The sequence below is a fragment of the Capra hircus genome, chromosome 18, assembly GCF_001704415.2.
Source record: "Capra hircus breed San Clemente chromosome 18, ASM170441v1, whole genome shotgun sequence".
Lineage (NCBI taxonomy): Eukaryota > Metazoa > Chordata > Mammalia > Artiodactyla > Bovidae > Capra > Capra hircus.
This window is the reverse complement of record NC_030825.1, coordinates 65,878,207-65,905,549: the sequence shown is the minus strand read 5'-3', so window position 1 is coordinate 65,905,549 and position 27,343 is coordinate 65,878,207. Positions and strand designations below refer to the sequence as shown.

General features: G+C 52.5%; 1 protein-coding gene across 2 annotated transcripts; it reads right to left on the bottom strand.

Annotated features, from left to right (window-relative positions):
- On the bottom strand, nucleotides 206–22,889 carry LOC108638122 (zinc finger protein 264-like). 2 transcript variants are annotated; one of them, XM_018063425.1, is made up of 6 exons: nucleotides 22,508–22,889; nucleotides 21,112–21,299; nucleotides 20,670–20,796; nucleotides 15,545–15,640; nucleotides 11,254–11,391; nucleotides 206–2,075 (listed from the first exon to the last, which is right to left on the bottom strand). In XM_018063425.1, exons 2-6 carry the CDS (start codon nucleotides 21,145–21,147, stop codon nucleotides 448–450), a joined length of 2,025 nt encoding a protein of 674 aa, XP_017918914.1. In that variant the 5' UTR covers nucleotides 21,148–21,299; nucleotides 22,508–22,889; the 3' UTR covers nucleotides 206–447. The 2 variants fall into 2 exon arrangements, with proteins under 2 accessions (XP_017918914.1, XP_017918915.1); XM_018063426.1 differs by lacking the exon at nucleotides 21,112–21,299.

Sequence of the window (27,343 nt, the reverse complement as noted above, 5' to 3'; positions counted from 1 at the left end):
AAAATGTGCCCATATATCATGTGTGTATTTTTATCTACTTAAATACCTGCCCTCAACTGTCTTAACTCTCCCGACACTGGATAACAATGAATGTATATACAAGACCCACGAAGGGTCAAGGCCCTCTGCCAGTGAAATAACATTCCACTCACCCCAAGTAAACTAAGGAACCCATGACAAAGTGCCATAAGCTTGCAGAGAAGTCTCAAAGGAACTGTGTTTGTATTTCATCTGCTTATCTAAGTTTCCATCTTCTTTTTATAAAAATTCCTGAGATAACACTACAGTGTAAACCAAGGAGAAAAACACAGCTAAAGTTTTCCTTAGTGCACAGTAAACACTGGTCTCTCCCTTAAGAATGAATTCTCAGATGCAGAAAAAGGCTCCACGCTGGGTCAATTTCTAAAACAGATCTTGACACAACTATGGATGATCTGACAGGTTTTCTCAAAGCGAAGATACTTGAGGGGTTTCTCTTTGGTATGTACGATCAGATGTCACAGTAGATACTTTCTCTTGCAAAAGATTTTCCTCTGGGTTTACATTCAGAAAGTCTTTCCCCAGTAGGAGTTCTCGGAGGGTGACAGAGGTTTGCCCACTTGTGAAGGGTCTTCCCACATTTGTCACACTGACAGAGTTCCTCCCAGTATGAACCCTCTGGTGCTGAGTGAGCGAGGAGCTGCGACTGAAGGCCTTCCCACACTCACTGCACTTGTAGGGCTTCTCTCCAGTGTGGATGATGGCGTGTCGAATGAGGTTTGTGCTCCAGCAGAAGGTTTTCCCACACTCCATGCATTCATAGGGCTTCTCTCCACTGTGAATCCGCTGGTGTCTGGTGAGGCCAGACCTGCGGTTGAAGGCCTTCCCACATTCCGTGCACTCATAAGGCTTCTCTCCAGTGTGGATGCTGAAGTGCCGAATGAGGTCTTTCCTAGTGCTAAAGGCTTTCCCACATTCTTTGCACTCAAAAGGTTTCTCGCCAGTGTGTGCCCTTTTATGCAAGATGAAAGTAGAGCAGTGGGTGAAGGCCCTTCCACACTCGGTGCACACAAAAGGCTTCTCCCCAGTGTGGATCCGCTGGTGCCTCTTGAGGTATGACCTGTGGTTGAAGGCCTTCCCGCACTCGAGGCACTCGAAGGGCTTCTCCCCGGTGTGGATGACGTAGTGGTGAATGAGGGCTGCGCTCTCACAGAAGGCTTTCCCACATTCGCTGCACTCGTAGGGCTTCTCCCCAGTGTGGGTCTGCTGGTGCCACATGAGGTAGGACTTGTGCTTGAAGACCTTGCCACACTCGAAGCACTCATATGGATTCTCGCCACTGTGGATGATGTGATGGCGAAGGAATCCGGGCCTGTGTCGGAAGACCTGCCCACATTCTTTGCACACAAAGGATTTTTCCCCAGTGTGTCTCCTCTTATGTAAGACAAAATTGGAGCGGTGGGTGAAGGCCTTTCCACACTCACTGCACTTGTAGGGCTTCTCCCCACTGTGGATCCGCTGGTGCTGTGTCAGGTAGGACTTGCGGTTGAAGGCCTTGCCGCACTCCATGCACTCGTAGGGCCTCTCCCCAGTGTGGATCATGTGGTGCTGCAGAAGGTGTGTGCTCTTAATGAAGGTTTTCCCACACTCAGTGCATTCATAGGGCTTCACTCCAGAGTGAATCTTTTCATGTCCAGCAAGAAGGTGTTTCTTGTTAAAAACTTTCCCACACTCGTTGCATTTGAAGAGACTTTCCTCTTCCTGAATCACGGGATATTTACCTGATCTACAGGAGTCGTGGTCATGGACAGCACTCCCTAGAGGGACTGGCTCCTCTTCGACCCTTGAACACACACTACCAGCTGTCTTTAAGCTGCCATGTTCAGGACTTATTTTTTCATGAAGCTTCTCCCTCTGGGGGTTGATCCCTGGTACAAAGTGGTCTTCCTGCATTTCCAGCGGCCCATCCCGATCCTTGGTTTGTCCCAACTGGGAGTCCCCTGGGCCTCTCTGTGTCAGTTCCTGGAGAAAGGCTCCCTCAAACAGTGTTGGTTCACAACTGGTAGGTTCTGTGGTCTTGGGTTTTCCTTTGTCAACTGAAAGAAATACAATAAACAGGGCCCGTTAGTAATCCAACACAGAAGAAATGAAATTAGCATTTCAGTGAGAAAAAAATAAAGATGAAAGAGTGCCTCTGGGTCTTTATGCTTTGCTGCCATTGACTCTCAGGATTGTTAATTTCCTTCTTCCTTGGTCCTTAGACTGCTGACTCTGTCAGAGAGAGTTCAGGTGAGGAGATCAGGGATATGGGGTGCACACACCACCACAATTTTATAGGCACGGCTGGACAGAGCAACACCACCTCTGTGTGCTTTCAGCTTCTGTAAGCAAGGACGTCCCGATTGCTGTGAGAACACTAGGAAAAGGGGAATTCCCTGGAGGTCCAGTGGTTAGGACTTGGTGCATTCACTGCCAGGTCTCGGTTAAATCCCTGGTCAGGGACATACTTTATATTCTATGACAACAGATAGCTCATTATGGGAACCTAGATAGATTATGCTAAAGAGATAATATTAAATGACCACAGCAGAAAGGCCACACATGTAATTACTGAAAGGTCAGGGCAAGGTCGGGCGTGTTGAGGCATGCCCGGGCATGTCGGGACATGTCCCGGCAGAGAGCCGCAGACAAGCCCGGGAGGCAGGCCAACAACCAAGCCGTCCAATCAGGAGCCGACATGGAGCCCTTGGACACCAATCACCGCTGAGCCCACATTGTCTTCCTTATATGGGAGCCCGGCCCGGGCTATAAAACCCTTCCACACCCATCATACCTCGCAGACTCCCTTTGCTTCGCAGACCCCCCTTGCTTCCTTGCTCACCCGCCCCCGGGAGTTCTGCCCGAGAGCGACCGCCCAATAAAAGGCCCTGATCAACAGTCCATAGGGGTGGTTCTTTCTTCCCGCGGTGTTTCTTACATCTGGCGCCCAACGTGGGGCTCGAGGTGAGGGCCTCTGGCACTCACTGTTGAGGCCCCCTCGAGCTCCACCGCCGCGGTAGCCCCGGACCCAGGCGGCTGACCAACCCCCCGGACGGCAGGATACGGGGTAAGTCCCTTCGGCTTTGGGGCCCGCCCTCCCTGGCGACCACCTCCTAGGGCCCAGTAATGGGTGCGCACTTACTGGACCCTCCCAGTCACCAGCTCATGGGGGAGACATCCCCAGCGGCTGCGTAGACCTCCGGCTTCGGCCTTCCCCGGTCACCAGCTCGGGAGGGAGACGTCCCAAACGGCTGTGTAGACCTCCGGCTTCGGCCTTCCCGGTCCCCAGTTCGGGAGGAAGACGTTCCGAACGGCTGCACAGACCTCCGGCTTCCCTTGGCACATCCGAAGATGTTCGGGCAGCAAGGGTTGCCTCCACGCTCTGTGGTCGCCATGGGATTGACGGCCTCCAAACCCGATTCCCAATACTCCACCCCCTTAGAGTGCCTGCTGGCTAACCTGCGGACCCTAAGACTAAAGGGATATATCCGCTCCAAGCAGCTCACTTTTCTGTGTTCACAAGCCTGGCCTCAGTATCCCCTAGATAATGGCTCACAGTGGCCAGCCACAGGGACATTTGACTTTGACGTCCTCCGTGATTTAGATAACTACTGCTGGAGAACGGGAAAATGGTCTGAGGTCCCCTATGTTCAGGCCTTTTGGGCGTTGCGCTCTCGCCCTACCCTGTGCACCACGTGCACTCCCCGCCAAATCCTGCTTATCCTGGCTCCCCCTATTCCACCCTCCTGGGCCAAACCAGCTCCTCCCGTCTCTGAGTCCTCTGCTTTCTCTGTTCCCCCGGAGGATTTGGTGGCCCCTCCTCCCTATACCTCTCCCACAGCCGCCAACCCCTCCACTCCGGTCCCTTCTACCTCCGCTCCAGCCCCCGAGACTCCACCACCAGTCCCGGATCCTCCGGCCCTTAGCCCTATCTTGTATCCTCCTCTTCCCCCCGTCACTCCCTCCCCTTCTCTGGTTAGCTCCCACAATCGCTCCCACAGCAACCCTCCGGGAGCCTCCCTTCCCCCTCCCCCAGCCCCGCTATTCCCTCTCCAACAAGTAGCCGGAGCTGAGGGTCTAGCCCAAGTCCATGTCCCCTTCTCCCTCCAAGACTTAGCACAGATTGAGGCCAAACTGGGTTCCTTTTCCTCCAACCCCACTCAGTACATTAAGCAGTTTACTGGTCTGACCCGTGCCTACGCCTTGACATGGCAGGACATATATGTCATCCTGGGGTCTACCACCACCCCCGAAGAGAGGCAGGCCATCTGGACGGCAGCCAAGGCTCAGGCCGACCAGCGGCACTATGCCAACCCCTCCCCCGAGCACCCCCCCGGGGCTCAGGCAGTTCCTGACACTGACCCTGGTTGGAACTACCAGGAGAGGGGTGGCGGCCAGCTGCGAGTACGCTATATGATAGAGTGTATCCTCGATGGGATGGAAACGTCCTCTCATAAGGTTGTAAACCTCCTCAAACTGGATGAGGTGATCCAGGGGCCCGACGAAAACCCAGCCATGTTCCTTAATCGGCTGACCAAGGCCCTCGTCCAATACACCAGGCTGTCCCCGGAGTCCCCTATCGGGGCGGCCACCTTGGCCAGTCGTTTTATCTCCCAGTCTGCCCCTGATATCCGGAAAAAGTTGGCCAAGGCTGAGGACGGCCCTCAGACCCCTATCTGAAACCTGGTAAAAATGGCTTTTAAGGTCTACAATGCCCACGAGGAAACTGCTGAGGCCAGCCGAAAGGCAAGGCTCAAGCAAAAGGCCGAATTCCAGGCCAGCCTCCTAAACCAGCAAACCCAGGCCTTGGTAGCGGCCCTGCGGCCAGCGGCGGGCTCAGGGCCCCAAAACCCCCCTCTGGGGGCCTGCTTCAAGTGCGGCCAAGAAGAGCACTGGGCCAAGATGTGCCCCAATCCGCGGCCTCCTTCCAAGCCGTGCCCGTTGTGCAGACGACGAGGACACTGGGCTAGTGACTGTCCCCAGGCCTCTCGGGCCTCGACCTCTAGGGGCCGGGGACCAGAGCGCCCCAGGGAGACCTCCTGCCCTCCTCCGGCTTTGGAGCTGCTGAGCTTCGACGGTGACTGATGCTGCCCAGACTCGGGGACCCCAATAACCCAAGCCGAGCCCAGGGTAACACTCCAGGCAGCGGGTAAGTCCATCAATTTTCTGGTTGATACGGGGGCTACCTATTCGGTCCTTCCCTCTTTCAGAGGCACTTTACGTCCTTCCCAAGTTTCGGTTATGGGCACTGACCGCCAACCCTCGTGTCTGCTCCAAACCCAACCACTATCCTGTCAGTTAGATTCCTGTCTATTTACCCACTCCTTTCTGGTCATCCCCTCCTGCCCTACTCCTTTCTTGGGAAGAGATATACTTGCTAAGCTGAAGGCTACTCTTCAGCTAGCTCCAGGATCGGCTCCCACGTCAGGGGCCTTCTTAATGCTACTTGTTGACCCTCCAACCTCTTCTGTTAATCCTGAGGTCTGGGACACCCGAGTCCCGGTGGTGGCTCGGCACCACCCTCCGGTCCTCATCCGGCTAAGGGACCCCACCTGTTTCCCAGCCCGGTCCCAGTTTCCTTTGTCTACCCGCAACCTCAGGGGGCTAAAGCCCATCATCGACCGTCTCATGGGACAGGGTCTCCTGATCCCCACGACCTCCCCCTGTAACACACCCATCCTCCCTGTTCGGAAGGCTTCAGGAGACTACCGGCTAGTGCAGGATCTCCGCCTGATCAACGCGGCGGTGATCCCTGCCCATCCACTTGTCCCTAACCCCTACACCCTCCTTTCTTCCATACCTCCTCAGACCTCTCATTTCACCGTTATTGACCTCAAGGATGCCTTTTTTACCATCCCACTCCACCCCGACTGCCAATTCCTCTTTGCTTTCACCTGGACTGACCCCGACACCCAGCTGACCACACAACTCACATGGACCGTACTTCCTCAGGGGTTCAGAGACAGTCCCCACTACTTCGGGCAAGCTCTGTCCCGGGACCTGGCCAGGTGCTCGCTTCGCCCTAGCACCCTCCTCCAATACGTTGACGACTTGCTCCTCTGCAGCCCCTCAGAAGAGACCTCCCGACGACATACTACAACTCTCCTCAATTTCCTCGGTTCCCAGGGTTACAGAGCCTCACAATCCAAAGCCCAACTGACTCGGACTTCTGTCGTCTATCTGGGTCTCCAAATCACTCCGACCTCTAAAGCCCTGACAGCAGACCGGTGTAGCCTCCTCCGGTCCATTTGCCCTCTGGCCGACAGAGACCAAATATTGTCCTTCTTAGGACTGAGGGGATTCTTCCGACACTGGGTCCCAAACTATGCTACCCTGGCCAAACCTCTATATTCGGCAACTAAAGAGACTCCCACAGGGCCGCTGTCTTCCCCCACTGAAGTGACTCAGGCCTTCCACGCTTTACGCTCAACCCTATTGGCTGCACCCCCTCTCTTTCTCCCAAATCCCAACTATCTGCACCATCTATACTCTGATGAAAAGGGAGGGATAGCCTTTGGAGCCTTGGTGCAACCAATTGGCCCCGAATTGCTGCCTATTGCTTACATATCCAAACAACTTGACCCCACAGCCAGGGGATGGTTCCCCTGCCTGCGGGCACTAGTGGCAGCGACAACGTTGTACGCCGATGCAAAAAAGCTGATTCATGGCCAACCCCTGACCATCTTCTCACCTCACCGTCTTGGTGACCTTTTAGCCTCTAGATTTCTTTCTGAACTCAGCGAGTCCAGGCTCCAACAATTTCACCTGATATTTCTGGACAATCCTCAGGTTTCCGTGGGCCGCTCCCCACAATTAAACCTGCTTTCCTCGCTACCTCACTCCCTCTCTCCTCAGAGCCCCCAACCCACTCATGCTCGGAGGTCCTTGAGTCCCTTATGCAACCACCCCACAACCTGTTCTCCAAACCTCTACCAAATCCAGAGCTAACTTTGTTCGTCGATGGGAGCTCAAAACGAGACCCCAATGGAAACCGAAGGGCGGCCTATGCTGTGGTAACCACCCGGGAAGTCCTAGAGGCTCAGCCCTTGCCACCCGGGACAACTTCTCAGAAGGGTGAACTAACAACCCTAACTAGAGCCTTACACCTAAAAGAAGGAAAAAGGGCTAACATTTACACAGACTCCAAATATGCCTTCTTGATTGCCCATTCTCACGCAGCAATCTGGAAAGAACGGGGCTTCCTGACCACTAAAGGATCCCCCATTTGCAATGCCCCCCACATTACTCAACTGTTGGATGCCTTATCCCTGCCCAAAGAGGTTGCTATCATACACTGCAAGGGACACCAGAACACCCATGACACTGTCGCTCTGGTAACAATATGGCAGATCAAGTGGCCCGACAAATTACCTTACAACAAGCCCCCGAGCCCCTGCTGACTTTGAGATCCACCCTCAACCCAGACTATTCAAGCAAGGAAGCCAGAGCCTTGCTGGCACAAGAAGGGGCTCAGAGGCACCCGTCGGGATGGATATTACTCCATAACAAACCGGTGCTTCCTGAGCGCCAGGCTAAGGCCATAATATCTCAAATCCACAATACCCTCCACATCGGACCAAGAGCTCTCTTTTCCTTTCTCAGCCCTGTCTTTTCTCCCTTACATCTCAGACAGACCATATATGCCGTCCACCGCTCCTGCCTAACATGTGCCTCCACCTCTCCTCAGGGAGGACTCCGACCCCCACAGGGGACTCACCAGTTGAGGGGACATATGCCCGGGCAGGATTGGCAGATAGACTTCACCCACATGCCCGGACATCGAGCCTACCGCTGTCTGCTGGTCCTGGTGGACACCTTTTCAGGATGGGTCGAGGCCTTCCCCACCGCCCGGGAGACGGCAGCGGCGGTGGCGGAGGTCCTGACGGCCCATCTCATTCCCAGATTTGGGTTGCCAAACTCTCTCCAGTCTGACAATGGGCCTGCATTCATCTCGCAGATCTCTCAGCAGGTAGCTGCGGCCCTAGGTATCAGCTGGCATCTTCACATCCCCTATCGGCCCCAATCGTCAGGCAAGGTAGAGCGGGTGAACGGCATCATCAAGACGCATCTGACCAAGCTTGCCTCAGAACTGCGGCTGTCTTGGGTCGACCTCCCTCCTCTGGCGCTCACTCACATTCGCACCACACCACACTCCAAAACAGGTTTGACCCCTTTTGAACTGCTCTTCGGCAGGCCCTATCTCCTGACTCACCTCCCCGAGGGAGAGGCTCCCCCACTTGCGGGGTACCTCCCCCTCTTCTCCCTCCTACGATCCTTGCTGAGGGAACACGCAGACCGGTTCCTGCCACAACCGACCGACGACGAGGGGCCCACCCGGCCTCTAGCACCAGGAGATCAGGTACTGCTAAAAACCCTGAGTCCCCGCCCACTACAGCCTCGCTGGACGGGACCCCATACTGTAATCCTCACCACTCCTGCAGCAGCCAAACTCCTGAGACACGAGCCCTGGTACCACCTGACCCGACTCAAACGAGCTCCCCCAGGTCTCCCAGAGACAGGGGTGGCCCCGGCCCCGACCCCTCCTCCTGATTACTCCTACCACTCCACCCTCACGGGGCCGACCAAACTGACCATTACCCGAACCCCTCTGTGGCCGATTCCTGAATGACTGAGAGACCACCGTCCAAATCGATCCGATGCTGGCCTGGCATCACCCGCTGTGGCTGCTGACAATTGCAGCTCTGGCCATACTTTTTGCCATTGGATTAGCGGCCGCGGCCCCCCGCAATTGGTCCCCCACTCATCGACTGTCCCTGGCCCTCACATACCTAGCCATCTGCTTTCGACTCCTGGGGTGCTATTCCCTTGGGACGCCCTGACCCAGTTACTGGCTCCATCCTTATTGGACCCCCGAAACTGGTTATCCGCCACACCCCCTTTCACCCCAACTTCGGAACAATGCGGGGCTCTCTGCTCTGGGTTGCTCTGGGGATACTGGGGGCCCTGCAGGAAGGGGGACACACCAACCAGAACCCCCACCAGTCCTTTCAGATCATTTGGACGCTCCGGAACGGACTGACTCGCGAGGTACTCAATTTGACCACCGGAATTCACCCCCCTAATACGTGGTGGCCAGATCTGTATTTCAACCTCAAAGACCTTATACAGACTACTTGGACAGCGGCCCAGACCAGAAACTTTGGATTCTGGGCATGTCCTGGACACCTAAAGACACATAATTGGGAGACTTGTGGGGGGCTGCAACATTCTTTCTGTTGGTCCTGGAGCTGTGTGACCTCCAATGATGGGAGATGGAAATGGGAGGTCGGGAACCGGGACCTAGTCAATTTCTCGTTTGTCCAGCCCTATTGCGGGCCCTGGGACCAAGATTACCAAAATCTGTTCGCAGGTTATGTCAGGCCGCATTGGAAGCAGCATTGGAGCCCAATTGCTCAGGTGAAAGTAATGTTCGACCAGAAAGCGGCTAAACTGGAGAGGTCTTGGGTATCCGGGCTATCATGGGGCCTCCAACTCTACGCTGAGTGGTTCGAAGCAAAGCCAGGGGGAATTCCGGTTGTTAGTCAGACAATAGAACCTGTTCAGGCCCATGCTGTGGGGCCCAACCAGGTGGGGCGGGCCCACCTCCCCGCCCCTCACCACGGGGGACAAACGCCACAAGTGTTGTGACCTCGCCTACCCTTACACCCTCCCTTCAGCTGACCCGGACTGACCCACCAGAGACCCAGGAACCCCTGTGGGCCTTGGTCAAAGAAACTTACAAGGCCCTCAACCACTCCAATCCTAACGCGACCCAATCCTGCTGGCTTTGCTACACCCTACATCCACCTTACTACGAGGCCGTGGGCTTAAATGCCACCTACAACTTATCCATTCTCTCCAACCCACCACAGTGCCCTTGGGGAGACCGCAAGGTGGGCCTTACCATGAAAGAAGTATGGGGTTCGGGGACCTGCTTAGGCACGGTCCCTATGGATAAACAAACCTTGTGTGCCCAGACTGGCGATGATACCAACTTCGCCAATAAGACCTACGTCATACCCGACACTGGGGGATGGTGGGTGTGCTCACAGACTGGGTTAACGCCCTGTCTCCACTTGGCTGTCTTCAACCAGAGCAGGGAATTCTGTGTCATGGTAGCGGTAGTGCCCAAGATTACATACCATCCAGAAGAGGTCCTCTACAACTTTTGGGACCGAAACACCCCAGCTCCTAGGCATAAGAGGGAGCCCATTACAGCTATTACTCTGGCAATGCTGTTCACCCTGGGAGCAGCTGGGACGGGCATGGGCATTGCTTCCCTGACCACGCAACATCAGGGCTTCATCACCCTGAGGGCCGCAATTGACGAAGACATCGCCCGCATAGAAGTCCATGACGGCCCTAGAAAAGTCCCTGACTTCCCTTTCCGAAGTGGTATTACAAAACCGCAGAGGACTAGACCTGGTCTTTTTGCAGCAGGGAGGCCTCTGTGCATCCCTCAAAGAGGAATGCTGTTTCGACACTGATCATACTGGGGTGGTTCGAGAGTCCATGGCTAAAGTAAGAGGGATTAGAGCGCAGGAGGAGAGAGAGGGAGGCTCAGCAGGGCTGGTTCGAGTCCTGGTTCCAGAGCTCCCCTTGGCTGACAACTTTGCTATCCTCCCTGATGGGACCGATCATCATTCTCCTGCTGCTCCTGACTTTCGGGCCCTGTATCCTAAATAAGCTTTTGGCCTTCATCAAACAACAGCTCGACACGGTCCAGCTGATGATGATGTCACAGCAGTACCAAGGGCTCCCAACAAGCACTCCGTGGCAAGATTAACGGCAGACACCCCGTCATCCTGGCCATACCCTACCCCTCGTCGCCCCCGTTCAGCAGGAAGTAGCCAGAGAGAATCGGCGCCCCTTGTCCTATATCAAAAAGGCCGGGATGAAAGGTCAGGGCAAGGTCGGGCGTGTTGAGGCATGCCTGGGCATGCCCGGGCATGTCGGGACATGTCCTGGCAGACAGACCCCCCCCCCCCCTTCCTTGCTCACCCACCCCCGGGAGTTCTGCCCGAGAGCGACCGCCCAATAAAAGGCCCTGATCAACGGTCCATAGGGGTGGTTCTTTCTTCCCGCGGCGTTTCTTACAATTACCATCTTGGGGATTTGAACCATGAGTTATTCGCTGGTGCTCTGGAGAGGGAAAGAAGGCTAGACACTGAGTCATATGTTCAACAACTCAGTCAGTCATGCTTCTGTAACGAAGGTCAATCAAAATCTACATACCCGGGCTCTGGTGAGGTTCATGGGTTGCCAACACTCCGTGCACATACTGCCAAACATTGATTCCTGGAGGTAAAGAGTCGCTGCAGACACGGAAGCTTCGTGATTGGAATACCTCTGGCCCTTCTTCTGAGCTGTATCCTGTACCAAACATACTCTGTGAGCATAACAGGTTCAAGGGGAGTTTCTCTGAGTCTAGCAAATCAATGAACCTGAGGGTGGACTGGGAAGTCTCTTGACTTCCAGTTGGTTTAGAAGACCAAGGCAGACACGGCGGCCCTGGAGTTCTATGTTCCTAATCTGGGGTTTGGCTAACTGTGTGAAGGAAGAGGCCAGGGGAGTTGTACACCACAGGAGTCCTGCACCAACTCCAGGTACAACAGGCATTGCCACAGAGAGACAGTGGGAAGGATGCTACAGCCTCAGGAGACAACGTACAAAAGCCCCACAGGTCACGCGGATGGTGCTGACGAGAGTCCAGGGGAGCTGACTTGGGTTACTGTGAAAACTCCCAGGACATAGCTCATAAGGCAGGATGGTAAGCAGGATGAAGAGACACACTGGGTCTGTTATGTCTGAACAGTTTGGTGAAAAGACTAGCAAAATACACATGATCTAGATGAACAAAATGTCACAACTTTACTTGAAGACATTAAAGAGGAGCTAAACCGAAGACGAATTTAATGTAGGGGAGAGACAGCCAAAAGGTGCAGACTTCCACTTTTAAGATTAAGTAACCGAGGGATGTCATGTACAACTCAACGACTATAGTTGACACTGCTGTATGATATAAAGAAGCACCATTAAGAGAGTATTGTTAAGAGTTTTCATCACACGGAGAACATTTTTTTCCCTTTTATCTTTTCTTCTTTATTTTTTAATGTATTGTCACCGTGATTAAATTAAACTTATATTCAGAGTACATCATGCGAAATGCCGGGCTGGATGAAGTACAAGCTGGAATCAAGATTGCTGAGAGAGATATTAATAATCTCAGATATGCAATGACACCACCCTTATGGCAGAAAGCAAACAGGAACTGAAGAGTTTTTTGATGAAAGACAAAGAACAGACTGAAAAAGCTGACATAAAACTCAACATTCAAAAAACAAAGATCACGTTATCGGGTCCCATCACTGCATAGCAGATAGATGGGGAAATAATGGAAACAGTGACAGACTTTATTTTCTTGGGTTCCAAAATCACTGCAGATGGTGAGTGCAGCCATGCAATTAAAAGATGCTTGTTCCTTGGAAGAAAAGCTATGACCAACCTAGACAGCTTATTAAGAACTGACTCACTGGAAAAGACCCTGATGTTGGGAAAGATTGAAGGCAGGAGGAGAAGGGGACAACAGAGGATGAGATGGTTGGATGGCATCACCGACTTGATGGACATGTCTGAGCAAACTCTGGGAGTTGGTGCTGGACAGGGAGGCCTGGTGTGCTGCAGTCCACGAGACTGCAAAGTCGGACTTGACTGAGCGACTGAACTGATCTGATACAAGAAGACGGATGTTAGCTTAACCAGCTGGTAATCACTTCATAATATATGTAAATCAAACCAGCATGCTCTGTGCCTTAAAACTTATACAGTGATGTATATCAATTGTTTCTCAACAAAACTGAAAAAAAATGAATCATATGAGCTGACAATTCTATCCCAATTAATTTGTATATTCAATAAAATTTCCAAGAAAATACCAATTGGGTTATGGTGGAACTCAGTAGTTTTACCATGGGATTTGCATGAAAAATCAACGATGCAAGAATAACGAGAATTAAGAAAACGAGAGATACCTTAGCAGGTAACAGGATTCGAGACTTTAAGACACTGTGGTCCTGGTACAGAGAGAAGACAAACAGGCAATGGGAAAAGAACAGAGCCCAGGACACACACATGGAGCTCTGGGGAGTGGCAGAGAAGGGAGAGCAGTTCACAGTAAAAGGAAAAAGTATCAAGTGAATGGAGCTAGAAAAATGGGGGACACTGGGAATGAGAACACTGTATTCCTGTCTCACACTGTCCTCAAATTCTACCTCACACCAGAAAGAGTTAATGTCAGGTGCCAAGCTTAGAACATCTTATAATGAGAACATCTTTTTGATATTAGGGATGGAGCAGCACCTGTAACTGATAAAAGTATCAGTAACATACAAAAATCCCTAAAAACGAAAGTCAAACAAAGTTAACACTTGGCATTTTCGATGAACTGACATTTCAAAGAAGAAAATACAGTTGTTCGTCAGTATCCACAGGGGAATAACTGGTATCAGACACTCCTGCTCAACACCCAAATCCAAAGATGCTCAAGTCCTTTACTTAAAATGGCAGTTTTTGCACATAACCTACACACAGCCTCCTGTGTACTTTAAATCGTCTCTAGAGTGCTTGTAATATCTAATACAATGTAAATGCTATGTAAATAATTGCCAGCACAAGGCAAACTTAAGTTTTGCTTTTTCGAGCTTTCTGGGATTATTCTTTTCCCCCAGTCTCTTCAATCCATGCTTGATGAATCCAGTCAGAACCTGCAGATGAAGAGGACAACTGTACAAATGGGCTGATAATTACATGATAAGAAGCTAAAGCTTGTGAACAATTAAGGAAATGCAAGGCAAGCTCACCTAAGACACAATTTTGTCAATTAAGCAAAAATAAATGTGCCTGAGAGCATGAAGGACAGAATAGGACATAGTCAGTGGAATCTAGAGAATTCTGGATAGGCAGATCTCTTTTAGAAAACCACTGCAATTGTCACCTAAACTTGAAAGTTTGCACAGGCTACAAGCCAACAATTTTACTCCTAGAAATAACAAAAGACAGGCCTAATCGTGTGCAAGATGGCCAATACATACAAATGTTCTTGGTAGCACTGTCTGTGAGTGACGAAATGTAAACAATGAAATGCCCTACAGAGTGGATGAATATGAAACAGAGAATATTTTTTTTTTTACTTGCTTCAAGTGGAAGAAACGTGGGCACATTTTTATGTTGAGTAGACAAAGGATAAAGTTACTAAGGGGCTTCCCTGGTGGCTCAGAAGGTAAAGCATCTGCCTGCAATGCGGGAGACCTGGGTTCGATCCCTGGGTCAGGAAGATCCCCTGGAGAAGGAAATGGCCACCCACTCCAGTATTCTTGCCTGGAAAATCCCATGGACAGAGGAGCCTGGCGGGCTACAGTCCATGGGGTCGCCAAGAGTCGGACACGACCGAGCGACTTCACTTTCACTTTTAAGGTTACTAAACAAGCAGTAAATAAGAAATACTTTCCCTAAAAGGTGTAACCTAGACTCTGGTTCAAGAACTGGCCACGAAGTGTGCCAAGATCTCTTCCGCCAGGTGAAAGGAAAACTACAGCCTGGGAACCTGAGTGCAGAAGGGCTGAGGACCAAGCAGGAGTTTACTGTGGAGACTTGCTGACACCCCAGGGTCATGCGCCGAGACACCTGCACTGGGGAGGCAGTCACTGTCGGGAGTCACTTTTATGTTCTAAAACTGCACACCCCCAGCAACCCCAGGACAGAGCGACTATCGCGACTGGCACTTTCAGGAGCAGACCCTGCTCACCAACCTCCTGCTCCTCGCCTGGGACAGAGGGCTCAGTCACAGCTCCCTGCCCACCCCCCCAGTGTGGCCAAGAGCCCGGTGCCTTCCGGTGGAGCCATCAGAGGGCTGGTGTTTATGGGAGTCAGAGCAGCGTCATTCCCCCACTTCTCTGCTGGCTGCAGGGGGTCAGGACAACCTGAAGTCCCATACTGACGACAGAACGAGCCCAGGGCCCCAAGCGGCCGTGTGCTGCAGAGCTCCCCATGTGCTGCAGAGCTCCCCGTAATCCGCAGGGCTCCCCGTGACCCGCAGGGCTCCCCGTGACCCGCAGGGCTCCCCGTGACCCACAGGGCTCCCCGTGACCCACAGAGCTCCCCGTGACCCGCAGGGCTCCCCGTGACCCACAGGGACCAGGTGTGAGTCAGAAACAGCGCCTCCACGTGCTTGAGCACCGAGATGCCGGATCCCTCTGACACAGCAGCCAGGCTGTAACTCAGCCGAACTTACGTGCAGACACAAGGAGATCCCAAATTCCACTGGGACCACCCAGCTGGTGGTCGGCACCCAGGCCTGAAGCCCAGGACACATCTGAGCTTGTACACCATTGTCCTCGGCGAGGACAGAGGGACCTGGGGTCAAAGGGCTCCGTGGCTTCCAGACCACTAGAGGCCCCAACAAGACGCCTCCCAGGGAACCAGGGCCAGCGGCTTCCGGCAGGGTCTCTGCCCACAGCTTGGCTCCTACCTGGACAGGTGCTTCGGGAGAGGTCTCTCTTCACCGTCCATAGCTCCTGCCCATGCTCCAGCTGGTAGATCAGCTCAGGTCTGGGGACAGGACACCCTGGACATGGAGAAAAAAAGGAAGACCTTGGAGGGTAAGAGGAGTGGAGAGGAAGAGGAAGGGACTAATTATTATGCCATGCCAGGGAGAGGCTGAGCTTAGAGGCCCAGGCCCCTCCCCGACAGGAGATAGACAAAAACTAAAAACCAGGGCTTTAAAAGAATAAAAGCCCAAAAGGGAAAAAGGGAGGGAGTGATGGCACACACTTTAAACCTTATATACCAAGCAAATGCCAGGTCTAGCAAACACAATACTGGTTCTGGACTGGTACCGATTCAAACATAGTAACAACAAAAACCAAACCAAAAGCCCTAGATAACAAAGAGAGAGTAAAACATTTACCGAAATAATATACAATACATAAGTAAATTAGAGCACAGTTAATAGTTGGATCCAACTGGAAATCCAAAATTTTTTTACTAAAACTTACACATTATATATGAATAACATAACTGAACGTATTTTAAAAGTTTATATTACTGAAACATAACAAGGCACAAACTGGTTTGTCTGATCCTACAACACAAGTTTTTGAATTATCTTCAGAATTTGTTAAACTGCACCAACAGACAAAACCTCATGAACTTAATACTGTGGCTCAAATCATAGCTATACCTGGGAATACCCCTAAACTGAAACACTGTACTCTGCCATCTTAAAAAGTAACTCAAGAGGAAAACCAGGCATGTCTCACTTCAACTCTACAGCTTTGCCTGAACTTCCTATAGGCCAAGTCTCCACTGTTCTAAAAGTACCCCACACTGGGCATTGATGCTCTGACATAATACATAATTAAAATGAACTTCCGGCACTTCTAAATTAATTGACTTGATCCAGCCCAATGTAAGCTGAATAGGAAATTTCAGGGAGCAAGCCTTATATGTGAGACCTATTTCATCAGGGGTGATGATCCCCACTGCCGCCCCGTCTGACAGCCCCACGGTGCCTGTTCTTAAACCTGAAAAGACCCAGGCCCTCACTGTGAGTTACTGCACCTTCATTCTGTGGTTCCACCCAGCTTTACGGCTCCTGTCATGGACTGAACTGTGTTCCCCTAAGCTGAACGTGTTACCCCCAGGCCCCAGTGTGGTCCGATTTGGACTTAGGGCCTTTAACGAGGCAATGAAGGAGAAACGAGGTCATGGGGTAGGGCCCTGATCTGGTAGGCCTGGTACCCTTTGAAGAGGAAGAGGAAGTCCCTCCGAGCCAGAGCAAAGGTCAGGTAAGGACTCCCAAGCAGGTGGTCAGCAAGAGACCCTTATCAGGAACTGAACTGGGCCATCCAGCCTCCAGAAACTGTGAAAAGAAAGCTGTTTAACCACTGAGCTGACAAACAAGACCCACACACCCCAAACCCAGCATTATTAAAAGCCAGAAATTGCTTGCCCTGACAGACTAGGCTAAGGTGCTCTGTTTGGTGTCTGTTTTGACAGCCTCACAGCTTTGGTCTGCCTTCACTCTGAAGGGAAACAGAACTCCTCTCCCAGGCTGCCAACACCCACACCCTCGGTAGCTGAGACCCCAGTGGCACCCGTTCTCTGCAGGAGCGCAGGCGACGTTACATCGACCACAGCCCTCTAAGGAGGTGCTATCTGACACAGGACAGACAGTAGGCCCAGCATCAGTTAAGCCTCTGGGATGAGTTTTAGACGACACTCCCATTTAGTATGGCTTTGGTGGCCTTTTACTTCATCTCCCTGATGCTGATTCTTAATAATCAGCCCACCTTAAACGGGCCTCCCTCCAACAAAGGCTCTTAAAACCTGCTCACAATACTGCTGGAAAGGCAGTCCCACTAGCGCCCTCAGAGACTCCTTCACTAAAGGGCTCTGACGACCTCTTCGCACACCTCCTGGAGTTTCTGAACCACAGACGGGGCCATGAGATGCCCAGACTATGCCCTCAGCCTGCTGCGACATGCTGTCCAGACCACCACGAGCCACACACAAGACTCTCCTGACAACAAAGGCTCTCTCAGACCTGGACCTCTGACCTCCACACCCAGCTGCCCTTCACGTTCTGGGTCATGAGAACAGCACAGCCCAAGCTCAGCACAGCCAGGACTGTCCGAGGGCTCAGGACAGGGTGGCACGGGCCCTAGGCCTTCCGACACATTCTCCTCGGAGGCAGCGGTGGCTTCTCCCGTCCTCAGCGCCTTGCCAGATGCCGTGGCGCTGGAGGGGTCAGCCCTCCCGATGGGCCTCGGCTACCCAGGGAGCTCCTTGGGACTGAGTGAGTGAACCGCTGGGGGAGTCCCCCAGTCTGCTGTCCCTCACACACGGTGTAGCTCAGTAGAATGCTGCTGCTTTCTACCCTGTAGCTAGAAACGTCCCAGTGAAAAATGGGACCTAAGAAACACTGTGTGGCCTACTCAGGGACTCATCTCAGTACCAGAGGCCCTGATCAGCCAGCGGCCTCAGCTGCATTATCAACTGTTGGGCCATCACTTCAAAACTGCCTCCTTCAGGGTAAAGAACCTCTTGTCTCACAGGTATCACAAAAATAAGTCAAAGTCACACGTCCCTACATTTATAAAGGTGACCACCAAGCCTTGCAAGGACGCTCCTAAGTCCCTCTGGAGCGACAGACCTTACTGACAGTGACCAAGATACACATTTCACTTCACAAACTACACAATGCTGGGCTCTGCAGAGAGGCATTCAATTGAGCATCACGGCCTCAAATAGCTGGTTTAACTAGAGAACAATAATTTCCTTCAACAACTCCTTTTCAAATGCTAGTCTGACAAATAAATCCCCAAATAAACCTCTATCTCACCCCACAGCCTTAATTCAAGGTTCCCTGGCCTACTTACATCACACACCAACTTCAAGAACGTCCCAGTGCCCTTTGCTACACTGAAGGGGAATGAGGCTCCCTTCTCTGCACACCAAGACTGGTTCTACAGGAGGCCACTCACACCGTCCTCCCTGTGGTTATGCACGGAGCTTGCCATCATCCCACGAGGCCGGAGGTGAGGCTGAGGGAGCACACGCTCCGGGGACACTCTAACCAGGGACCGCCTCAGGGCCCGGGCAGCTGCTCACCTGATATGGGATCCATCTGGCCTGAACTCCAAGACAAAACAAACCAAACCTTGAATAAGAGCCCTGTGCCACTCTGAGAACTGCTGTTCTGATACTGGTCTGGGTACTTTCAGTGGTTTATAACTCAGAGACCTGAACCCTCCTAGTAAGCCACTGTTTCAAACAAGCAAGCAAACACCGAGGTCGTCATCAAGTGGAGTGCATACCCACGGCCCATCAACGAAACACTAAAACTCTCACTCTAGTGGATACCTATGAACTGCCTCTCCCAGGACAGAAATCAGATCTGGAAGCTTTTGGCTTTCTACTAGGGATTCTATCATACACAATCATGTTCCTGAGCTCCTGTCTACGATCCTGGTATACTCCTCAACCTGCCAAAGGAAGACCTGGTAGAGGATGCTACTATCTGTGACATTTTAAAAACGAATGGAGACTATGGCTTCCCTCACGAGGCACTTGTTTCCTATAATTAACCTTCTAAATCTCTGGAGAGAGTGGCACCCGCTTCCCAAAGGTGCCTCCCCACTACGCACTTCAGCTTTCCACCAGGAAGGTGCGGAGAAGAGGGCCAAAAGAAAAGCCGAAATGCCCAAGAACAGCCACCAGGAAAGCAGAACAGCAGCTCAGAGGCCTGAGGCAAACATGTCAAGTGTGTGCGGAAACAGCAAGACGCCAGTGGGCCCGGAGCCGCGCGCGCGGGGAGAGCCTGGGGAGCCGGGTGGAGGGATCCGGGGTCCCTGGTGGACATTTTTGTTTCATTTTGTTATAAAATATCTAAATATGTCAAGCTTTTCCTGATTTGGTTCAACCTCCTCTCACTGACGCAGAACACAATCCCAGGTCTCCAAGAACACGCCTGTCTCACCGAAGCCCTGGCTTTACAGCCCTCCCTTCCCTCAAACTGAGCGGCCTGACGGGGCCATCCCCGAGCCGCTGTTTCTCCACCGTGGCTCTCCGGCCCGTGTGGACTGGGTCATCCTCGGCTGAGCGGGGCTGTGTCCACCCTCTGGTGCTGAGGGGCATCTCTAGACTCATCATCAGACCCTGGGACCACCCACCCCCACAGGTGACGGGCAGATGCGGCTGCAGACGCTGCCCGGTATCTCCTGGGCACAAAATCGCCATATGCCGAGAGGCACTCCTCTCCCAGCTTCTCCTTCTTGGACCAGCAGACGATCCCGGCTGAGACTGGGTGCACATGAGACACCCGTGAATGCGCAGGAGGACAGAGAAGCCCCCTGACCGAGACCCTGCGGTCAGACAGGACCTGCTGGCACTGAAGGCAAAGGCCTCCTGGGGCCCCAGCTGCGCACCCTCTTCCTGGAGAACAGCCTGTCACCCACATCCTGTGCACCCGGCTGTAGGGGACGCTTGGGAACCGGTCTCATTCGGTCCGCTCCCTCTCTCGAACGTGAAACAGGAACCTCAGACAGAGGCCGGTCTGTGCTGGGCCCTGGGCTGAGAGGCTCAGGTGGTCACTTCCGCCTCATGGACACCCCCACCCCCACCCAGAGCCCCGCGGCAGAGAAAGAGCAACAATATAAACACACAAAGCGGTAGAAACAAGGCATCTGGGAGCCCTGGAGAGCAGGGATTGGGGTGGTCACTCCTGTCAAACTTGCTGGGGTCCAAAAACCATTCTGAAAAACAGAGACGTGAGCAAAGCCAGAGAAAGCAGCCAGGCCGGGAGACCCAGAAGCCAGGGTGGAATCCTGGTTCTCCAATTTCAGTCCCATGTGGCCCGACTGGAAATGCTGCCTTTGGGTTCTGCTGAACATTCATTTCCTTCCACCACTTTCTAAGAGCCAAAGGGGTCTTTCTTGCCCAAGGTGGCACTGAGATAGCAGGCAGGAAGATATGACTCTCAAACATGAGTGACGCTGTAGGGCGGGCAGGCGTCTGGATCAGCTCGGCATGGAGCTAGAGTATGCCTGCAGGGAAGCGGCAGGCGCCCTGCATGGCTGAGTGAGAGGCCTTACCCAGAGACACCAGGAGCCTGCACGTCTCCAGCATCACCTCCTGGTACAGGGTCCTCTGGGCCGGCTCCAGATGCCCCCACTCCTCCTGGGTGAAGGTCACAGCCACGTCATCGAAGGTCACAGACACCTGTCAAGCAGAGGTAGCAGAGCTCATTTCTACAAGGCTGGTAAAGATGCAGAGAGCTCACGACCCTAATTATGGGGCATCTCCTGAGGGCAAGATCTCGGCTGGGCTGAAGGGGAGGTGAACCATGTTTAGGACATAATACAGTAGTGTGTCATGAAGCCCGTAAGAGAAGTCTCCTATGTGAGACCACTGGAAAGTCACACAAGACAATGGGAGTGATGTGCGGGCTGTGAAATGCAGACAGGGCTCTGGGACATCACAGAAATGAGTACATAATGGTAATAACAGTATCAATAACGGTAACAACAGCAGTACCTGCGCCTCCCTGGTCCTGCTAACTGCCTGGCCCATGCTGAGGGCTTCATATCCTGGTTAAAGCGACTAAAAGTCCCCAGTTCTTTTGTCAGTCTCCCGTGGTCTGCATCCAAACTCTTGAAACCCGACACTTGCCAGCTGTGTTACCTTGGAGACATCAATCACTTCATCTCTCTGAGCCTCCGTTTCTGGATCAATACAATAACAGTTCCCACTTCACCAATAACAGTCGTGAGTTTCAGAAAATTATTCAACATTCCATTGGCTTTGGTATTTTCCTTGATTTTCCCACAGGCTCTGAGTAAATCTCTCATTACCTCCATGCCAGACAATGACCTGAGGCTAAGGGAGCTCCACCAATCCACCCAATCGTGTGTCCTACAAACCAAAGGCAAGATCTTTAACACAGGCCAGTGTTAATTCAGGGTCTAACAGTGTAACCGGACATTCTTTCACCAAAGTGAACACCTAGTGATGAGGCTGTGAGGCATTTACAGCAAATGTTTGCTGTTAAATCCATTTCATCATGCCTGAAAATATTTCTGTGAACAGGGGCAGAGGAGCAGAGCCTTCATCACAGACCTCCCGAGAGAAACTCCTGAAGGGATGGATCTACCTGGGTAACGGCAGGGTCTGGACCAACTCCTCAGCCCCTCCTGGGTCCCCAGATTCCCAGGGAGATTCCACAATGAACCGTTTAGCCTCTTTCTTCCTGGTCCCTGCCAAAACTCACCCCGTGCCAAGACTACTTCAGACCAGGGAGCACAAATGGCCAAGGCTAACGCTCGCTTTGGCCATGAGATTGGCCACCACGGCTGACCTGGCTGAAAGTGAGCGCAGCATTCGCCAAAGGCCCACAGGATCTCGCCCACTCAAGACAAGTCTCAGCATCTGGGAGGAACCATGGCAACCTCGTGGGCCTTCTGTACCTTGACTTTGTCGGTGCACTCATCTCGCCCTCCAACGCCCAAGGCCACCAGGTGGAGTAACACCAGAGGAGGCGGGGGGTGGGGGGCGGGCCTGGGTGTATTCTCGCAGCACACGGTAGCGTTAGGGATTTACCAAATATGATGGGGGCTCATCAGGTGGCTAAGCGGTTAAAAAAAAAAAAAAAAAAGCAGCCCATGGACAGGGGAGCCTGGCGGGCTACAGTCCACAGGGTCGCAAGAGTCGCACATGACTGAGCGACTGAATAACAACCTGGAGGGAGCAACAGTCATTTCTCTACAACTTCTGGGCACCTGTCAGAGCCTAGCAGCTTTCAAGACCGGGAATACGTAAGTGGCAAAGCGGCTCCACACACCAGAGCATACGGCCGCGCGGACACATCCAGGGTGCCTGCCGGAACCGCCTCTGCCCTCAAAGATGAGCGGTACCGCCACTGCCGTCCACTCACCTGGGTCCGGTGGGTCGGCGCCGCCATGATGGGAGCTGTGGTCCAGGCCGCCTGGGAGAGGCGAGCCCGGGGCGGCCCGCTGACCCTCGTCTCCGCCCGCCTGGGCCGGGCGACCTCGGCTGACCGCCGGCCTCCGCGAACAAGCCGCCCCAGAGCCGGGCGCCGCCCTCGTGAACGCGGAGACCAGGGCTGCTCCTGAGGCCCGCAGAGGCCGCGGGCCGGCGGGCGACCAGGGCACGCCACCGTCTAGGGACTCACGACCCGTTCAAAGGCTCGAAAGGGATCCGCACCCCTCCGCTCGGGCCCCACGAAAGGCCAAGGGAGCCGCGCGAGCCCAGGACTCCGCCCGTCGAACCCCGCCGGGAGCGAACCCTGTAGGCAAATGGCGTCCGCAGAGAGAAACCGGAAGCCCCGCCCACGCCTCAGGAAACGCCCCTACGTCATTGGCCAGCGCCCACCTCAGGCGCATTGCCTCTGGGTAAGATAGTCTCCGCTAGATCCGCGAAGGCGGGGAGCCGGGTAACCAGCTGCGTATTTCTCCACACGAGAGGCTGAGGCCAGCCTAGACATGCTTCTTCATACTGGATTCAAGTCGGGTGGACGAGGGGCCGGGGCCGAGAGAGTCCGTGCAGTGACCCAGGGAAACTGAGGCTCGGAGTGCTGGGACATTCGCCCCCAGTGGGGCCAAGTGCAAAGGGTGTGGGGCTGTGACCTGGGCTTGCAGCTGGCCCAGTGGTTTTCCTTACCCCGCTGCTCCTTCCTGGATCCTCTCCCTCTCCCTCTCCCTCTCCCTCTCTCGTTTTTGTTACCCAGGGAGGCTTGTGGGCTCTTAGTTTCCCGACCAGGGATGGAACCCGCATCCCTGCAGTGGAAACTCGGGGTCCTAATTGAGGTAGAAGTTAGAGGGGCTAAAGCTTAGACGTTTACAACTAGCCTCCTGTTTGCATTTCCAGAGACAAGATGTAGGTGGACTCCAGTCAAGGCATCTAAAATCAGCCCCCTGTTTGTCCTTCAAAAATGGAAGCAACAGAAACAGGGTAAATAGCCAGTCTTTGTGTCTTGTACACTGTGTTTAGTTCTGTCCAACTGTGCGACCCCATGGACTGTAGCCCTGCAGGCTTGTCTGTCCATGGGATTTTCCCCAAACAAGAATACCGCGGTGGGTTGCAGGACTCAGCCCTTGTCTCTGGCGTCTCCAGCATTGCAGGCAGATTCTTTACCACCTGGGAAGCTCTTGTAAATGCCTTAAGATAATAGTCATGGCAAAGACAAAGGGGCAAAACCCTGTTTGGGTCAAGTGTCCTCTTTTGGGACAAAGGAGACACTGCACATGAGCAGAAAGGCTCCTTGGGGTCAAAAGTCAGGGGATAACACCAGGCCATAATGAGTCTCCTTCCAGAAGCCTTCACTTCAAGATCCATCTTGGCTGAGGTGTATGTGTGTGTGTGTGCACCCAGGGAAGGGTCCTGAGACAATTTAGCCAGGAGTGGGGTACAAAGCAAGATGATTGGCCAGAAGGAAGACAAAGACCCAGAAAGCTGCCCCCTTGTAAAGGATTTAAACTTCCCAAAGTCATGACTCTTAAGTTTTCCCATGCACCTTTCTGAATGTATTTTTCAATAAACTTTTACACTTTACTTTCTGCCTCCTTGTCTGAATTCATTCTTGACTAGGCAGGCAAGGACTAGGGACTCAAGCCCTAACTGCTGGCCCCCGTGGTCCAGTGGTTAGGACTCCTGGTCCAGAAAACTAAGACCTTGCTTCCAGCTACTATTCACTGCCACTTACTACTGTGTGCGTCCAAAATCATAACCACTGGACCACCAGCGAATTCCCAAGAGCCTCTTCTCAAAACCTAGAGGGACCATGTGGAGCCTCTTCCACCACCACACCTCTCTGTGTCCTTACTTCTTGTTTGTGGCAACAGCTTTAGTTGACTTGGCCTCCCTGATTTCCAAACGGTGGGCTCCAACAGTTAATCATTTTAAGAGGCAGCAACTGGAACAAAGAAGAGGCAGTCAAACAGAGAAGGAGAAAATAAGCAATACGTCAATCTGTAGGATGGGGTCATAAGAGCTTAGCTCTCCTCGAGGAAGACAGTTACTGTCTGAAGCACATTTTCAGTTGTGTTTTTTATAGAAAACCAAATTCCCACCAGGTGGAAACTGCTGACCTCAAACACATAGACCACAGACTGGACTCAGAAGATTGATGGTAAGATTCCGGAAACACCACCCTGCTACCTCAGCATCAATCAGTCAGAAACTTCTCCATGAGCTGATCCTGTATCCTAGGACCCTCTCCCCTAGCACTGTCTTTAAACCCTTGCCTGGGGGCTTGCCCTGGTGGCCCAGGGGTTAGGAATCTGCCTGCCAGAGCAGTGGACATGGGGTCGATCCCCTGGTCTGAGAAGTGAGATCCCACATGCTGCAGGGCAGCTAAGCCCACGCACCACAAGTACTGAAGCCCTCGTGCTCTAGAGCCTGTGGTCAGCAACAAGAGAAGCCACCACAACTCAAGAGTAGCCCGCAGTCTCTGCAACTAGAGAAAGCCTGAGTGTAGCCGTGAAGAGCCTGTGTGCCATAGAAAGACCCAGTGCAGCCATATACTAATTAACTAATTAGCAATAAATACGTGTTTTAATAAAAACCCTCGCCTGAAGTCATCAAGGTGTTCAGGTCTTTTGAGTGTGAGCTCCCCATTCTCCTTGGTTGGCACCCTGCGATAAACACTGTACTTTCACCACAAACCAGTGTCAGGTTGGCTTTGCTGTGCATGGAGTGAGTGGACCCGAGTTTGGCTTGGTAGCATTCTGAGGGAACAGCTATTTTTAAAGTAGCTTAAAAACTACCTTGACAAGGAAACCAGAAGTCCCATCTTGATGCACTGCACACATGCCTTACTGCACTCCCCTGAGTCATCTTCTACCCTGAGTCTCCTTCATATATAGTTGACCTAGATCGCCTGAAGAATGGATTTTCCATCCCCTGAAAGCCACAAGTTGAAGAGACCTGGGGGGAAAATGAAGACTCCATGTTTGGTTTCTTTGGCTGCCCTGGGTCTCTGCTGCTGTGCGGGGTTTTCCTCTAGTCGTGGCAAGTGGGGGCTCCTCTCTATCTGTAGTATGCGAGCTTCTCGTTGCAGTGGCTTCTCTTATTGTGGAGCAGAGCACACGGGCTTCGTCACCGCACGTAGACTCAATAGTTGCAGCTCCCAGCTCTAGAGCACAGGCTCAGTAGTTGTGGCTGACGGGCTTAGTTGCTCCTCAGCATATGGGATCTTCCCAGACCAGGGATTGAACCCATGTCTCCTGCATTGGCAGGTGGATTCTTTACCACTGAGCCACCAGGGAAGACAAACACTCCAGTTTTTAACATGATCAATTTGAAATGTTTATGAGATGACAAAGTATGTGTCACTTAGGCATTTCAACCTATGATTGAACATTAAGAGAGAGTTCAAGCCTGCATATATAAATTTCAAAGTTGTTACCTTACCCTATCATTTCAAGTCATGGTTAGATGAGACTGTCAAGGGAATGAGTGAAGACAGAAGAAAATGATCAGAGTGTGAACACGAGACCCAAGCAATCGATGACAGGAAACTAACAAGCTCGTCTTAGAGCTTCCAGTGTCCACCAAGAGGTGGACTAAGCAATCTGAGAAGTCAGCATTGCTGATTTTTCTTATGCCCAGCGTCCGAGTCCCCAAAACTGAGAGAATAAGATGTCCACAGCAATGCAAAAGCATAAAGGGGTTTACCGCTAGCTCGAGCCAGGGCTCCCGTCACATCCAACACAGTGAAGTAGAGCAAGAGCCCCGAGCCAGATTTACAGCAGGATTTATAAGTTTAGAACGAAGACAGGGAGTCGGCAAGGGCTGATTGGCTGCAGAGGTGTCCTGGTATTTACTGATTGGCCAGTCATCATCCCTCTGATTGGGCAGAGTTATCATCCCCGGAAGCCCCGGAAGCATGACTCAGGGATTATTTTTGGCCTAGTGCACCTCTCTGAGCCTGTCATGGCTCTGGTGAGGTTGTAACAATTTTCCCCGCATAAATGTGGAGCTGAAAGAATAAAGTACAGTTTTCATGATTTGAGGGTGCATAAGGCTATGGTTTTTCCAGTGGTCATGTATGGATGTGAGAGTTGGACTGTGAAGAAGGCTGAGCGCCAAAGAATTGATGCTTTTGAATTGTGGTGTTGGAAAAGACTCTTGAGAGTCCCCTGGACTGCAAGGAGATCCAACCAGTCCATTCTGAAGGAGATCAGCCCTGGGATTTCTTTGGAAGGAATGATGCTGAAGCTGAAGCCCCAGTACTTTGGCCACCTCATGCGAAGAGTTGACTCATTGGAAAAGTCTCTGATGCTGGGAGGGACTGGGGGCAGGAGGAGGAGGGGACGACAGAGGATGAGATGGCTGGATGGCATCACGGACTCGATGGACATGAGTCTGAGTGAACTCCGGGAAATGGTGATGGACAGGGAGGCCTGGTGTGCTGCAATTCATGGGGTCACAAAGAGTCGGACACGACTGAGCGACTGAACTGAACTGAACTGAACAGATGGAGAAATGGAATCAGAGAGTGCATGAAATGCCCCTAACGGATTTAATTTTTTTTTTTTTTAAGAAGAGAGAAGTGGAAGCAGTGACAGGTTTTATTTTCTTGGGCTCCAAAATCACTGTAGGTGGTGACTGCCACCATGAAACTAAACACACTTGCTCCTTGGGAGGAAAGCTATGGCAAACCCAGACAGTGCATTAAAAAACAGAGACAGCACTTTGCCAACAAAGGTCCAGATAGTCAAAGCTATGGTTTTTCCAGTAGTCATGAAGG

Coding starts and splice junctions, on each gene's coding strand:
- LOC108638122 (XM_018063425.1), bottom strand. CDS start 21,147: ATGGGCCAGGCAGTTAGCAGGACCAGGGAGGCGCAG. Junction 20,797..21,111: donor GCAGGACCAGGGAGGCGCAG/GTACTGCTGTTG, acceptor TCTGCTTGACAG/GTGTCTGTGACCTTCGATGA. Junction 15,641..20,669: donor CAGGCTCCTGGTGTCTCTGG/GTAAGGCCTCTC, acceptor CTCCATGTCCAG/GGTGTCCTGTCCCCAGACCT.